This window comes from Balaenoptera musculus, chromosome 5 (assembly GCF_009873245.2).
Source record: "Balaenoptera musculus isolate JJ_BM4_2016_0621 chromosome 5, mBalMus1.pri.v3, whole genome shotgun sequence".
Lineage (NCBI taxonomy): Eukaryota > Metazoa > Chordata > Mammalia > Artiodactyla > Balaenopteridae > Balaenoptera > Balaenoptera musculus.
Genome location: NC_045789.1, coordinates 107026633 through 107043044, shown reverse-complemented (window position 1 = coordinate 107043044; position 16412 = coordinate 107026633). Strand labels below are relative to the sequence as shown.

The 16412-nt window shown below is 38.2% G+C and overlaps 1 protein-coding gene across 8 annotated transcripts in view; it reads left to right on the top strand.

Moving 5' to 3' along the window:
- Positions 1-15366, top strand: part of TBCK (TBC1 domain containing kinase) — a 249778-nt gene extending 234412 nt beyond the window's left edge. For 6 of the 8 annotated variants that reach the window (XM_036852718.1, XM_036852714.1, XM_036852715.1 and 3 more), the window contains one exon: positions 9355-10707. In XM_036852718.1, coding sequence (XP_036708613.1) covers positions 9355-9465 — 111 coding nt within the window. In that variant the 3' untranslated portion in view covers positions 9466-10707. Of the gene's footprint in view, positions 1-9354; positions 10708-14494 lie in introns of those variants that run through there. The other 2 variants (XR_005019963.1, XM_036852717.1) reach the window with 2 other exon arrangements.
- Positions 15367-16412: the final 1046 nt, after the last annotated feature.

Below are 16412 nucleotides of genomic sequence, written 5' to 3'. Positions count from 1 at the left end.
ATTGACACAGAAGAACTGTATATATTAAAAGTATACATCTTGACGTTTTGATATATGTATACATTATGAAATGATCACCAAAATCAAGCTAATGAATATATCCATCACTTCACCATTTTTTTTTTAGCAAATCTCAAGTATACAATGAGGTATTGTTATACTTGCTATATATAGTAACTAGTCACCATGCTGTACATTAGATCTCCAGAACTTATTCATCTTGCACAACTGAAACTTTGTACCCTTTGACCAACATCTGCCCATGTCCTCCCATTGACCCCCTCACCCCTGGCAACCACCATTCTACCTCTGCTTCTATGAACTTGACTATTTTTGATTCGACATGTAAGTGAAATCATACACATTTGTTTTTATGTCTCTGGCTTATTTCACTTAGCATATGTCCTCCAGGTTCACCCATGTATCACAAATGGCAGGATTTCCTTTTTTAAGGTTGACTAATAATCCATTGTATATATACACCACATTTTCTTGATCCATTATCTGTCAATGGACATTTAGGTTGTTTCTTTTTTTTTTAATTGAAGTATAGTTAATTTACAATGTTGTGTTAATTACTGCTGTACAGCAAAGTGATTCAGTTAAACATATATATACATTCTTTTTTTTAATATTCTTTTCCATTATGGTTTATCATAGGATATTGAGTATAGTTCTCTATGCTATACAGTAGGACCTTGTTGTTTATCCATTCTATATATAATAGCTCACATCTACTAACTCCAACCTCCCAGTCCATCCCTGTCCCAAACCCCTCCCCCTTGGCAACCACCAGTCTGTTCTCTATGTTTGTAATTCTGTTTCTGTTTCATAGATAGGTTCATTTGTGTCATATTTTAGATTCCACATATAAGTGATATCATATGGTATTTGATGGTATTTGTCTTTCTCTTTCTGTCTTCACTTAGTATGATAATCTCTAGTTGCTTCTATGTTGCTGCAAATGGCATTATTTTGTTCCTTTTTATGGCTAAGTAGTATTCCATTGTATATATGTACCACATCTTCTTTATCGATTCATCCATTGATGGACATTTAGGTTGTTTCCATGTCTTGGCTATTGTGAATAGTGCTGCTATGAACATAGGGGTACATGTAGGTTGTTTCTATATCTTGGCTATTGTAAATAGTGCTGCAATGAACATGGGAATGCAGATACCTCTTCAAGATCCAGATTTCATTATTTCCTTTGGATATATACCCAGAAGTGGGATTTCTGGGTCATATGGTAATTCTGTTTTTAGTTTTTGGAGGAACGTCCATACTGTTTTCCATAATGGCTGCAACAATTTACATTCCCACCAACAAAGTGCAAGGGTTTTCTTATGTAGTTTATTTATAAAAATAAACGTATGTAGTACTCTTAAGAAAATAAATGTCAGTGTGTTAATTATAAAATATCTGGGTATAGAAAACTAGCAGGAGACAGAATACTTTTCTCAGTTGTGGGAGGAACATAATAAGGAACAAAACAAAAAATGACATTTTAAAGTTATTGTATAATTGAGGGAAGAGATCAGTGGAGTATTAGTTAAATCATTTCTACCTCTTTCCTGCTAATCCTTGTCACAGCTCTTATGTTTCTAATTGGGATCACTGAGTTGGGCAGTTAAAATGATCAAGACATTTATTAATGACTCCAGAAATCTCTTAAATAATCAGGACAAGACAGTCCTTGAGTTATATTTAAGGCCACACTATACTCCCAATGCAGAAATCACCCCATATCTTACTTCTCATCTCAAATATGTTTATCTGAGTTGTCCAGCCAAACTCTTAGAAATAGGTACATAATATGCATAAAGTATCAGCCGAGCTCCAGCCACACGGTGCCAGAAATATTAAATGTGCACCATATTTTCGGCATTCCAGAGGATCAAGAGGACACATAAAACTAGCACAGCATCAGCTTCACATCCATGAAACCAAGAAAATGAAATTGCTACAGTTGCTCATTACAGGTTAATTGCCAGTTCCCTTATTCAGTTTCATATCCAACCAAAAGTGATATTTCACTTTTGAAATATTAGCCCAAATTTAGCATTATTTGTTGCGGAAAGGAATGGACAAATAAATGGAAGAGAGAGACTTCTCAGCTTGAGCTTCACCAGCGAGTTGGTCAATTCATGCCCATTGTCCAGTCCCCAATATGAACTTAAAACTCACAAGGCCAATTAATTGTTTGCAAGGTGCTTAATTGTCTGCAATGTGCTGCTTGCAGAATCTTGAGGAGCCCAGTTTTCTTAGCTTCCTGCTGCTACTATAGGTTCCACCCAAAACTGTGTCCTAGGATACCCAGTGAGAAACAACATGATCCTGTTCTGTGCCCCTCACAAATCTTACCTGTTCTCAGCTTTAATTTCTTGACCTTAGTTAACATGCACTACTCTGTGGCAGTTCAAAAATCCCTTTCCTCCACTCATTCTCCTGCTACAGTAGAACTTGACTTCCACTAGACAAACATGCCAGCCTCTTAGTCCAAGCTCAGATGCAAGATAAAGAGAGAAAACAAGATGGAGTGGCACCCACAAGAGCCTGCCACTTTCAGACAGTGATGATTTGAGGTGTGCCTACCCAAGCCCTAGAAACGAGTACCACCACCAGATCCCACTAACCAGAGGAATGATAAAAATGCCAGAGCTTTGCCCTCTCCAAATGGGAGTACTTCCCACAAGAAATGCAGCTGCCCCTGCAGTCTGTGATTCCCAAAATTCTATCCCAGCAAATACCAGATTCTGCCAACTCCATGTAGGATGTTGCCTGCTAGATCTCAACTGGTTGTGCAGTTTGAGGAGCCCCATTGTCTCCAGGCAGGACTTGGCCTTACAAATTCCAGCCCCACAACATGGCAGCCTCTTTTAGTGCAAAGTGACTTGCTCTCCACACAGTACTATACTTATAAAAATTACACTTTGAAGTCCCAGACAAACCTGACCAGCAAATGAATCTCATTATGTAATAAAGCAATCCTCAATCTGGCTACACAATAGAATCACCTAGAATTATAGGTGAAAAAAACCAAAAATGTTGCTGGAGCTTCATCCCAAGAAACTCTACTTCTTACTGGTATGGAGTGGGCCTGGGTATCAGTGTTTTACTGAAAGCACCTAGATGATTCTGATGTCTTCATAACACTGGTCCAATATGATATCCCCTTCCACCAAGGATATCATTCAGTAAGTCTAGGTTTATGATTTCTATTTGAAGTCAGGCCTCTCCCAAAGCTGCAGTTGTAGTCTACACCAGACGCTTCATCACCAGAGTCCAGTACCCTGTCTATTCACTCAGTAAAGCTGCCAATTCCAGATGGAAAGTAAAAGATGGATGAAACCCTGAACTCTGTGTGCCTGGTTCTCCTCTGTTCCACCATACATCTTCTCCATAAGTGGCATGGCTTTTTTCACACAGTGGATTCATAGCCCTTTCTTTCCTCCCTAACCTGTCAAGCTATAGACTCAGAGAGCGCTACCTAATCAGTGTAACGACAGTGACCATCACTTCTGGGTTCTCATTCCCTCCAGGTGTTACTAATGAAAGAGGAATGGGGAGAGGGCAACAGCCCCCTAACCCCTGTTAAATTCAGGAGTACCTTGAACTTTTGTTTTTGTAGTAGCCATACTGCTTAATACTGTTTGCTACTGTCTCCTCCACTGAACTGTAAGCACTGCAAAAACTGAAACAGTGCCTGGTACTTAGTAGGAATTCAGTGAAATGTTTGATTGACAAGTGAATGAACAAATGAATGAATAGATGGAGAAGAGCTCTTTCCAGGGTAGGAGTGGAAAGATGCTGTCGTGGCTTCACTGTTAGGGACCAATATGTAACATGGATAATTGGAACCACAAGCAGAGGATTGGAGGAGCAGAACTCGTAATCTTAACCTGAAAACTCAACACTTGCTCTTTTTCTTTGCTTAGGCACAGGCTTGCTTCATTTCAAGGCACCTGAACATTTGCCATCTCCTTGTACTCCATTTCTGCTTTTCTTCTTAGACCTCCCACATCGCAGCAGCCTGATTGTTCTAAAATGCTCTGTTCTGCCTGCTTTGCCTTCACCATTTTCCAGCTCAGTAGCAGCCTACTTGTTATGTCCCTCCTTACAATAACAGTGGGAGCTCTTTCCAGCTCTACAGCATAGTTTAAGAGAGATTAGGTAAATGTACAGTAAGTCCTTTCTTACTCATTTTCTGACTTCTGTAGTGTTTTGAAAGTACTGAACGCTAAGACTGCTTATCCACAAGCCCTTTTGAGTAATGATATGTTTATCTTAGAATTTCGACCTAAATGGTAATTGTATTGCTGCAAGTGGGAGAATGAAGCCAAGATGTTTCAGTAATCATATAGTACCAGAGACTGTGCTGCCTGCACATGTGACTTGGGACAGGTGAATCTGGTGCCTCTGTTCTTAAGGACTGGTTGAAAGAGAAATAAGCAAGAAGGACAGGAGGAAGATCAGCTCACTTGATACCTTTTGAAATACAGTACACTATTTCTCTTCAACATAAATTACTATTAAGGATATCCTCAGTGGCTCTAAAAGAGCTTATGCTCTAAAACATGAACAGCATTTGAATCTCTCTTAAGGCATTGCAGAGAATGGTGGAGAAGCTAAGTGGGGTCAGCAGTACTGAGTTCCTTTTCTGTTAGTTGTTTTGAAAATTGCTAAGATCTGAGTCCAACAACATGTGTGGGTTGGCCAAAAAGTTCCTTCGGTTTTTAAGTAAAAATAAAAGACACATTTTTCATGAACTTTATTGAACAGTGTATTCACCGTCTTGTTCCACTGCCTTCTGCCATTTTTCAGGCAACTTTATAATTCCCATCGTCCCAAAACTTTTTATCTTTTTGAGCAAAGAACTGGTCCAGGTGCCTTTTACAGTCTTCCAGGGAATCGAAATTTTTTCCGTTAAGAGAATTTTGTAAAGACTGAAATAAATGGAAGTCCGAAGGTACAATGTCTGGTGAATACGGTGGATGAATCAGAACTTCTCAGCCAAGCTGCAACAAGTTTTGCATGGTCATCAAAGAAACATGCAGTCTTGCATTATCCTGATGGAAGATTATGCATTTTCTGTTGACTAGTTCTGGATGCTTTTTGTCGAGTGCTGCTTTCAGTTGGTCTAATGGGGAGCAGTACTTGTTGGAATTAATCGTTTGGTTTTCTGGAAGGAGCTCATAATAGAGGACTCCCTTCCAATCCCACCATATATACAACATCACCTTCTTTGGATGAAGACCGGCCTTTGGTGTGGTTGGTGGTGGTTCATTTCACTTGCCCCACGATCTCTTCCATTCCACATTATTGTACAGTATCCACTTTTCATCAGCCATCACAATTTGTTTTAAAAACAGAACATTTTCATTACGTTTCAGCAGAGAATCGCATGTGGAAATATGGTCAAGAAGGTTTTTTTCACTTAACTTATGTAGAACCTAAACATCAAAGCGATTCACATAACCAAGCTGGTGCAGATGATTTTCAGTGCTTGATTTGGATATTTTGAGTATGTCGGCTATCTCCCTCATGGTATAATGCTCAGTGTTCTCAATTAATGTCTCAATTTGATCGCTATCAACTTCAACCGGTCTACCCAACCGTGGAGCATCGTCCAGTGAGAAATCTCCAGCACGAAACTTTGCAAACCACTTTTGACACGTTCGATCAGTCACAGCGTCTTCTCCATATGCTGCACAAATCTTTTTTTGCGTTTCAGTTGCGTTTTTAACCTTTCTTGAAATAATAAAGCATAATATGCCGAAAATGTTGCTTTTTTCTTCCATCTTCAATATTAAAATGGCTACACAAAAATTCACCAGTTTTGATAAGTTTTTTTTTTAATGCACGCTTCTATGACAGCTGTCACAGTACAGTCTAACAAAATTGTTTCAAGTGAAATTAAAAGCAACTAAGTGCTATTAGAGCCATCTTACGGAAAAAGACCGAATGAACTTTTTGGCCAAGCCAATATTTCACCTACTTACTGATATCTTTATCCTTGGGCTTAAGATAGTATTTTTCAAAATATTGTCCACAGACCTGCTTTAGAATCATCTAATGGTGTTTGTTGAAAAATAAAAACAAAAACAAAAAACACATTCCTGAGCCGCAGATCAATAAACAGAATCTCTGAGTGAGGCCTTGAAATTATCCTGACCAAACCACTCAGCTGATTCTTTTGAACCCGTAAAGTCTAGACTGCTGGCTTGAGACTTCACCAATATTAAGCTTCAAATACTCCCAAGAGGCAATAGCACTGTAAGCAGGTATCAGTCATTTTTCTTGAAGGATCTGAGATCAAGTTATGATAAAGTAATTGAGAAAAACGTGAGGACACAAACACCCAAGGGGGAGGAATAGGACACCACCTATAGACAGAGAATGGCCAGAGAGCTAAAGGAAACTTTCTTTACTTAACCTCTACTTCTTTACCCTTTTGCCCTTGGGTATTTGTCCTTTACCATAGTTTAGTTGAGACCAATAGGCATATATTGAGCCCCTGCCCTATGCCAGGCACTAGGGACTATACTACCCAAAGCAATCTACAGATTCTATGCAATCCCTATCAAACTACCAATGGCATTTTTCACAGAACTAGAACAAAAAATTGCACAATTTGTATGGAAACACAAAAGACCCCGAATAGCCAAAGCAATCTTGAGAAAGAAAAATGGAGCTGGAGGAATCAGGCTCCCTGACTTCAGACTATACTACAGAGCTACAGTAATCAAGACAGTATGGTACTGGCACAAAAACAGAAATATAGATCAATGGAACAGGATAGAAAGCCCAGAAATAAACCCACGCACGTATGGTCACTTTATCTTTGATAAAGGAGGCAAGGGTATGCAATGGAGAAAAGACAGCCTCTTCAATAAGTGGTGCTGGGAAAACTGGACAGCTACATGTAAAAGAATGAATTAGAACACTTCCTAACACCATACACACAAATAAACTCAAAATGGATTAAAGACCTAAATGTAAGGCCAGACACTATAAAACTCTTAGAGGAAAACATAGGCATAACACTCTATGACATAAATCACAGCAAGATCTTTTTGACCCACCTCCTAGAGAAATGGAAATTAAAACAAAAATAAACAAATGGGACCTAATGACACTTAAAAGCTTTTGCACAGCAAAAGAAACCATGAACAAGACGAAAAGACAACCCTCAGAATGGGAGAAAATATTTGCAAATGGAGCAACTGACAAAGGATTAATCTCCAAAATATACAAGCAGCTCATGCAGCTCAATATGAAAAAAACAAACAACCCAGTCCAAAAATGGGCAGAAGACCTAAATAGACATTTCTCCAAAGAAGTTATACAGATTGCCAACAAACACATGAAAAGATGCTCAACATCACTAATCATTAGAGGAATGCAAATCAAAACTACAATGAGGTATCACCTCACACCAGTCAGAATGGCCATCATCAAAAAAATCTACAAACAATAAATGCTGGAGAGGGTGTGGAGAAAATGGAACCCTCTCGCACTGTTGGTGGGAATGTAAATTGATACAGCCACTATGGAGAACATTATGGAGGTTCCTTAAAAAACTAAAAATAGAACTACCATATGACCCAGCAATCCCACTACTGGGCATACACCCTGAGAAAACCATATTTCAAAAAGATACATGTACCACAATGTTCATTGCAGCACTATTTACAATAGCCAGGACATGGAAGCAACCTAAGTGTCCATCGACAGATGACTGGATAAAGAAGATGTGGCACATTTATACAATGGAATATTACTCAGCCATAAAAAGAAATGAAATTGAGTTATTTGTAGTGAGGTGGATGGACCTAGAGTCTGTCATACAGAGTGAAGTAAGTCAGAAAGAGAAAAGCAAATACCGTATGCTAACACATATATATGGAACCTAAAAAAAAAAAAATGATTCTGATGAACCTAGGGGCAGGACAGGAATAAAGATGCAGATGTAGAGAATGGAGTTGAGGACACAGGGAGGGGGAAGGGTAAGCTGTGACAAAGTGAGAGAATGGCATGGACATATATACACTACCAAATGTAAAATAGATAGCTAGCGGGAAGCAGCCGCATAGTACAGGGAGATCAGCTCAGTGCTTTGTGACCACCTAGAGGGGTGGGATAGGGAGGGTGTGAGGGAGACGCAAGAGGGAGGGGATATGGGGATATACGTATGCATATAGCTGATTCACTTTGTTATACAGCAGAAACTAACACAACATTGTAAAGCAATTATACTCCAATAAAGATGTTAAAAAAAAAAAGAAAACAAGAAACAACACTCTCACTGTCCTAGAGGAGTTTACAGTTTGCTAGAGGAAGCAGGCTCTTAAATGGGCAATTTAAATAAATGTGGTAAGCCAAAGGTAGAGATTTGCACAAAAAATCTGGGGGCCTGAAAAGAGGGGCCCCTAATGGAAACTTAGCTCCTAAACTAGGAATTGCCTGAGTAAGGAAGTAAGTAGAAATTAGGCAGGTCGGGGTGGGGGGTTGCTTGTGAGGAGAAACTAAAACGGGGAACAGGAGTTGGTGGGAAATGGAGCATGTTTCCAACAGACAGTGCACAACCAAAAAAGACTCTGAATCCTAAAGTGATCCCATCTGTCAGGGGATTGATTACAGTCCAGGACTGCTTCATCATAAAGTACAAGGAGTAGAGAAAGATAATCAATGATCCTGGGTAGGTAGACATGGGCAAGTCAGAGAGAAATGTGTATGTCTTGATAATTTTTCAAAGCCCTGCTTTGCCAGGCATCTAGAAGACTTCTTGGAGCAGTCCTTCAAATCTATTCCAAATTTATGGTCTCAAACTGTTCATTGCAGTTGCTCCAAAAACATGTTAGAACCAGTTCATGGGCCTTCTCTGGGATATTGTGCATGTAATTGCAATAACTAATATGTTGAAAATACTGTAAAAATTGTTCAAAATATAGATTTGAGAATGTTTTGACTCTCACTGGAAGGATATATGAAAAATAGGAATATTAATGTCCTCTGGAGAGGGAGACTGAGAACAGAGGTAGGAGGAATTTACCAGCATAGTCTCATGGTATACCCTTTTATATTGTTTGAATTGTTTACCAAGTATATTTATTGCCTATTCAAACAAGTTTACAAGAGAATTAAAGAGAGACATTTATCCCATAGCATAAATACGTTTGAAAAGAGGGATTTAATTTATATTAAAAACTAAATTAATGATTCATTGATAGAACAGTGACAGCAGTAATAACATTATCATTATCATTTGTCTATCACAGCTTGAGAAAAAAACGGGATTGGAGATATATCAATTTTGTGTATCCTTTATAAATTTGTCCTTTTTTTTTTCAGTTTGCGGCTCATCTTGTGAAGATGAAATATCCAAGAATCTGTATTCTAGATGGTGGCATTAATAAGCTCAAGCCAACAGGCCTCCTCACTGTCCCATCCCCTCAAATATGAAGAACAGGAGTCTGGCTGTCAAAAGGACAGAGTGGCATCACCCCCAGCAGCACAGCTCTTCACAGCCTTGCCACTCTAAGGCAGAACTAGACTTCCAGATTGTTACATTTCCATTTCAAGTTTTGTCATGAGACATTTTATTTTTAATCTCATGACCGAAATGTTCAGCTATCCAGGCAACAAACTTGACTGTACATGTATTCCTGAAAGAATTTTCTTAACAATGAAATCCGATCACGTATTTTTACCACACGAACGCAAAGCCAGAAGAATTCAACTGACGAGGCAGATTTAGCATTATCAAGAAGTCTCAGTTACACCGAAAAGGCTGTCTTCCATTGCACTGAACAGACAGTCCTAACAAAGGTATTCTTTAGAAATATAGGCTGAATGTGAGCTGAAATCATCCTTCCATGATAATGAAAACTGAAAAGCTATTCACAATACATTCCTTATAAGTAAATGCTATATTTGGTAACTCATTTTGGGCCCAGATATATATATATGTGTGTGTGTGTGTGTGTGTGTGTGTGTTTAGAGGGAGCAGAATTTAACCCTTTGGAGAAAGTAATAACAGTTTGCTTCCAGAAAAATGAAAGTCAGAAACCATTCATATTATATAGAATATTTTTCGGCTCCTGTAGCTGAGACACCCAAAATAAGAGTGACTTAGACAAGCTAGAACTTTATTTGTCTCTCACATAAAAGTCTGCATAGTCAATCTAGGGCTAGTGTATATTGGTTTCATTATCATTAAGAACTCAGGTGTCTGTTCTCATTCTTTACCACCCCCAACACTTAGTTTCTATCTCATAGCTCAAGATGGCCGTTAGCTCCCACCATCATATCTACAATTTAGAAGGAAAGGAATGAAGGAGGAGGGAGGGTGAAAAAAAAAGAGAGAAGGAAAAAGTAAGGAGGGAGGAAAGAAAGGAGAGAAGGGAGGGCATGCTCCTTCTCTTTAAGGGCACAAACCATAAGGTGCACATATTACTTCTGTGTACACACCACTCACCAGAACTTACACATGTGGCCACAACTAGCTATCAAGAAAATCTGGAATACAGTTTTGGCTGGGCAGCCATTTACCCAGTTAAAAAATTTTATTACTGTGTGAGAAGAGGAAAATACATTGAGGAACAACTGGCAGCCTCTGTCACATTATTCAAAAAATTAAGCATTTCACTGAAGCTAAGATATATCACAATTTTATGTACCATGAAGAAAGAAAAAAAGCAGCCAAATAAACTGTGACACACCAGCAATTATAAGATTCATTTCCATTTCAGAAATGTGAAAAAAATATGCATCTTAGAATTATTAAAATACAGTACATCTTTTTTATTATTTTCAATTTTGTTTTAACTAAAACATGTTCTTTCATCTTTAACTTATATTCTTCTTCAATGTTAGGACTACCTAGGTAGAACATTTCAATGAGAGCCTCAATGAACCTTTCTTAACTATGGTTTTATTGTTGCTGTTTGTTTTGGGTGTTTTGGGCATCTAGTTTTTAAATTCAGATATAATCACATACCTTAAAATTCACCCTTTTAAAATGTACAATTCATGTTTTTTAGTAGATTCACAAACCTGTGCAATCATCACTACTATCTAATTTCAGAACATTTTCAAAACCCAAAAAAGAAATCCTATACCTATTAGCAGTCATTCCCCATTGACCTCTCCCAAGGTCTTTAATTTAATTTTTGTACATGGAGTGAGGTAAGCATCCAACTTCGTTCTTGCATGTGGCTATCAAGTTATCCCAGCAGCCGTGTTATTTTATTTGTTTTGCTCAATTAAGTTATATTCAGTCATTCACCAAATACATTTTGAATACCTACTATTTATAAGACACTGACATAATCAGTGGTTATATCATTCTGTGATCTTTACATAATATACAAAGAAAAAATGTGAGAATTAATGAGAAAAGAAAATTTTACCATGATTTCTCTAACATCATTTTTGGGCCATTATCTACCCTGGTTAGGAAAATAAGTCCTCCTGCCCTTGCCTTCAATCTTTGATGACTTATTTGACTTCATAATCATAGTGCAGCACTGATGATCATTTGGAAGGAATGGTTCTGAGTCTTAACTTTGCCTTCCTGAGAAAGCAGAGGAAAGATGGGGCAGCAGAGATTTGAACTGAACGGGGTGGTAGGTAGTGAGAGAGGGTGAAGACCTGAGTGTTGTGAGGAGAGCTGTGGGAGCAGATAATAGTAGCCAACCTCCCTCACAATTTTGCAATTGGTCTTTCTTAAAACTTGATACGTTTAGGCTTATTTTGGAAAAAATGGAAGTTTTTTTAAACATTGAAATTACGAATAATATGTAATATTCTCAACAGTAAAATAAGAAAGAGCATACAGTCACTGCCATGTCTACATGAAGGGCATGTTATTTGATGGCAGATGATTTCAACAAAGTTGACCTCAACACCTATTTGTTGAATTAAACCTTTGTAGAGGTCCTTTTTAATATATTATTGACTCCTACGCTGTCACTGTCAGTACTGTTTTTTTCTGGCATCAGCAGTCTCTTCCCTCTGCCTGGAATACCCTTACTACCACCACCAGCCCCATAGACACACACACACACACACACACACACACACACATTTCTACACACACACACACACACACACACACACACATTTCTAAATGCTTCATAATCCAGCACCAGTAGCATATTCTCCAGTCTTCTCTGACTTCCCCCTACTGCATTAAGAGCCTCAAGTCTATCAAAGCATTCCATTCATACTTCTAATAACAGACTTATTACATCACTTTGCAATTATCTGTTCACATTTGGAACCCCTATTTTTAAAATACGAGCTCCCTTTAAAGTCAGGGTCCATAATTTATACCTCTTGTTATCTTCAGCAACCCAGTACACTGGAGATGCTTGATAAACGTGAAACTGAATTGAACCTCTAGCTTAGAGATTTTATATGAATAGAAAAAACCCAGGTAATTTTTCAAGTGCCAAACTTATCTGGCACCTGATGATATATAAATAAATGGAAATCTCAGTTCACGCAGTGAAGAAAGGATCTCGAATATTCTACCCAACTCTAAAATTCTATAATCCTAGAAATTGGAGCAAATAACTTCCAACAACAGAATAAGCTAAGCTAGTTGCATCCCTTTCCCAAAACATAGAAATGCTAAATTTAAAAAGAATAATAAAAATAGGTCTAATAGACATTCTTTGATATCCTTTCTCATCCCTTTCAGAGGACTCATTTTTAGTTTGCATTGTTTGCAGCATTTCAATAATACCATTCTGTTCTAAGGCTCATGGTGACCAATAAGCAATGCATGAATGGGTACCAAGGTACAGTATTGCCAACATTCCTTGACATCATATATTAATCCTTTGTGTGGTGGAGATGTAAACACTGTCCTGTCTTGGCTTAAGACTAATCTTGGAGCTATAGCAAGAGCACTTAAAGCATTAGATCAGATTCTAAATATTGCTTCCTGCCATACTAAAAGATTCAGCTTTTGAAACTAATACTGTCTTTATATGTATCTGTGACTTTTTTTATATAAATTTATTTTTTATTATAAATTTATTTTATTTATTTATTTTTGGCTGCGTTGGGTCTTCATTGCTGCACGTGGCTTTCTCTAGTTGCAGCGAGTGGGGGCTACTCTTCGTTGCGGTGCACGGGCTTCTCATTGAAGTGTTTTTTCTTGTTTCAGAGCACGGGCTCTAGGCGCGCGGGCTTCAGTAGCTGTGGCACGCAAGCTCAGTAGTTGTGGCTCATGGGCTCTAGAGCGCAGGCTCAGTAGTTGTGGCGCACGGGCTTAGTTGCTCCGCAGCATGTGGGATCTTCCTGGACCAGGGCTCGAACCCGTGACCCCTGCATTTGCAGGCGGATTGTTAGCCACTGCACCACCAGGGAAACCCTGTATCTGTGACTTTTTGAAAAACATTACATGGCCTACCATTCTTTTTTAAAACTGTTACAGTGTGGTCACTAGTCAAAGTATTAAAAATTGAGACAATCCACGCATTAATTTTCTCATTAACGCTGGAAACTTTTTTTGTTTACCATCATTAATTTCTTCTCAACTATATTAGCATACTTTTCAGTCTTTTAGGGTAGAATAATTTACTGTTTTGGGGCTTATAGTGTGCTAGAACTGGCTCCTCTTGGCTTGGAATAGCTGAACGTGCCCATTTCTTCCCAATTCCACGTTCAGTGATCTCACCTTGGTAGCTTAAAATTGCCCACAGCAGGAGTATTTAGAAGTAGACAAACATCATAAATCACAGCTTTCTTTTTATTTATTTTTTATTTTTTTGAAAGCCAGTCAATAATATTTACCAGAAAACTACTGATTTTAACCGTCCTATGGTCATTATATTATCTATAGATTATAAATCATGAAGGTAAAAGGAATTTAAAGATCATCCAAAACAAGCATCATTGTCCAAACAATAAGAACAGTGAAATGATTTTGTAAAAATCACGTAGCTAGTAAAAGACAGATCCAAAATTACAATTCTGCTTTCCTGATTCTTAACACATTTCTCTGTCCACACATACAGATAAAGAAGGGAAAGAACACCAATTTCAACCCATTACACGTCTATTACAGGTCAAATTTAGGTCAGGGCTGTGTTATATTAGGCATAGGATACAAAAATGAAGCACAAAATAATGTTGATTAAACTCACTGTTGACTCTATGACATTTGTAGATGTGCCACTTAGTATCAGCTCCTAGCAGATGCCACTCTCACTGCCCCTTCCATATTCACCCACTCAAAAGTAAAGATTTTCAAAAAAAAAAAAAATGCAGTTAAGTATCTGCATTCCCCCAATCTGAGGGAAGAACCACTGTTCTCAGGAACTCTTGCTATGTATTAAGTTACCTCTTCAACTCCAAGACAGCATTATCCAGAAAACACATCTCTGATAGAGAACCACATTGTTTCTGTCTACAGTCAAGTCCTTGGTTTACCGGGTCAAAGTTGGCCTTTAACCTTTGTCTTCTATGTCTTTGCCAGGCACCAGGCTCGAAGAATTGGAAAAAAGTCCTTGTATCAGCCTCCCAGTCAAGTGTGGAAAGCCGAAGAGGGGGACTAACAAGGAGACAAGGTGGTTAGCTAGTTTCTAGGTCTATTAATCATACAAGAGAAGAAACAGAGGTCAGTTAGGTCACTTGCTAACTTAAAAAAAAATTACTTTTATGCCTGAGATAAACAATCCTGATAATTTATTACTTGTCAGATATCATATCTTTTCTAAAATTATCTTTAAGATCATTAATAATCCCATGTACCTTGCATTCATCACTATGGACTCCATATAGGGTCATTAAGGACCTGAAAGGCATGTGAGGAATATGACCACTGGATTGAGGCCAAATGACATGGGTGGTAATTTGCATACTAATGCACAACCAAGAAAGAGAATCTTTTTTTTAATGGGTAATGAGGATTAAAAACAATCTCTGCACTCACAAATCATCGTTAATTATGTATACAAGATTACAGGATAAAGAATCTAATGCAGTGCTCAGTGTGACCATTTTAACTCCTTATTGTGAGCCTGATTCCTGTTTACAAAGGAGGTTCTTGTCCCAGAAGTGTTATCCACCCCTGTCCATCTGCCCTAACGTAACTGCTCTGCAGAGGACTTCCTGAGATTTGCCTTGGCATGAAGGCCCACCCTGAGCAACTAGTGGAAACAGGAAGAATCCATTTCCACTGATCTATCCATTTACCTCGGTGTAGAAAAAAGGAGTTATAAAATATTGATTCAGAGCTAGGAGGTTAGTTTGAGTTAGGTACTTTCTTGAATTAATCTGATAGAGGCTGATCAGTGTTAAAAAGTTTTTCAACCCTTGGGCTTCCCTGGTGGCGCAGTGGTTAAGAATCCGCCTGCCAATGCAGAGGACACGGGTTCGAGCCCTGGTCCAGGAAGACCCCACATGCCGCAGAGCAACTAAGCCCGCACACCACAACTACTGAGCCTGCGCTCTAGAGCCCGAGAGCCACAACTATTGAAGCCCACGTGCCTAGAGCCCGTGCTCTGCAACAAGAGAAGCCACCGCAATGAGAAGCCCGCGCACCGCAACGAAGAGTAGCCCCCGCTCGCCACAACTAGAGAAAGCCCGCGCGCAGCAACAAAGACCTGACGCAGCCAAAAATAAATATGTTAAAAAAAAAAAAGTTTTTCAACCCTACTTTGGGGCTACTACAACAATGACCGTATAGTCCCCCTAAATTGTGGTTTATCTATGTTTAGTTTGTAACAAGAATTTTTTTCATATCAACATGCCTTATTGTTGATGTCAGGTAGTCTTGATTTATGCCAACATTTGATGCCTAAAAAGAGGCATGAGATGAGTGTTTCCCTGGTAACAAGGTAATTTTTAAAAATAGCCCTCCCACTTTTTATATTAAATGAACTAATATGAATCCTAACGAGATTAAGTCTAACAGCATCCCAGGTAATAGAGGACTGGTTCAGAAGAACTAGTTCAGAAATAAATATACCTATAAATATTTATCTGGCTGCTGGTTAACGTTTTACAAAACTTATTGGGCATGAAATGTGCTGATTAGGCATTTAAGCACATATTCCAAAATATGTTTACTTGTAAATCACATATTTTTTAAAAGTGTTTATGCGTAAATGAATGAAATAATTTACAGGAGATGATTTTAATAAATAATTTACATCTTAACCCACTCATTTCAGTATAAATTCTGGAAATGTCATTTTAACATGAATCTTATGCAGCAATATAACAACTATTTTAAAATTTCAGTGGTGACTTATATAACTTACATAAAGCAAGATTTTACATACTTGTACAGAAACTATCCCGTAAGATGACAATAGCTCAAGCAGAAGCTGACTATATTAAGTGCCTTATAAATAATTAATTGTATGACACTCAAGTGAATTTAAAACTGC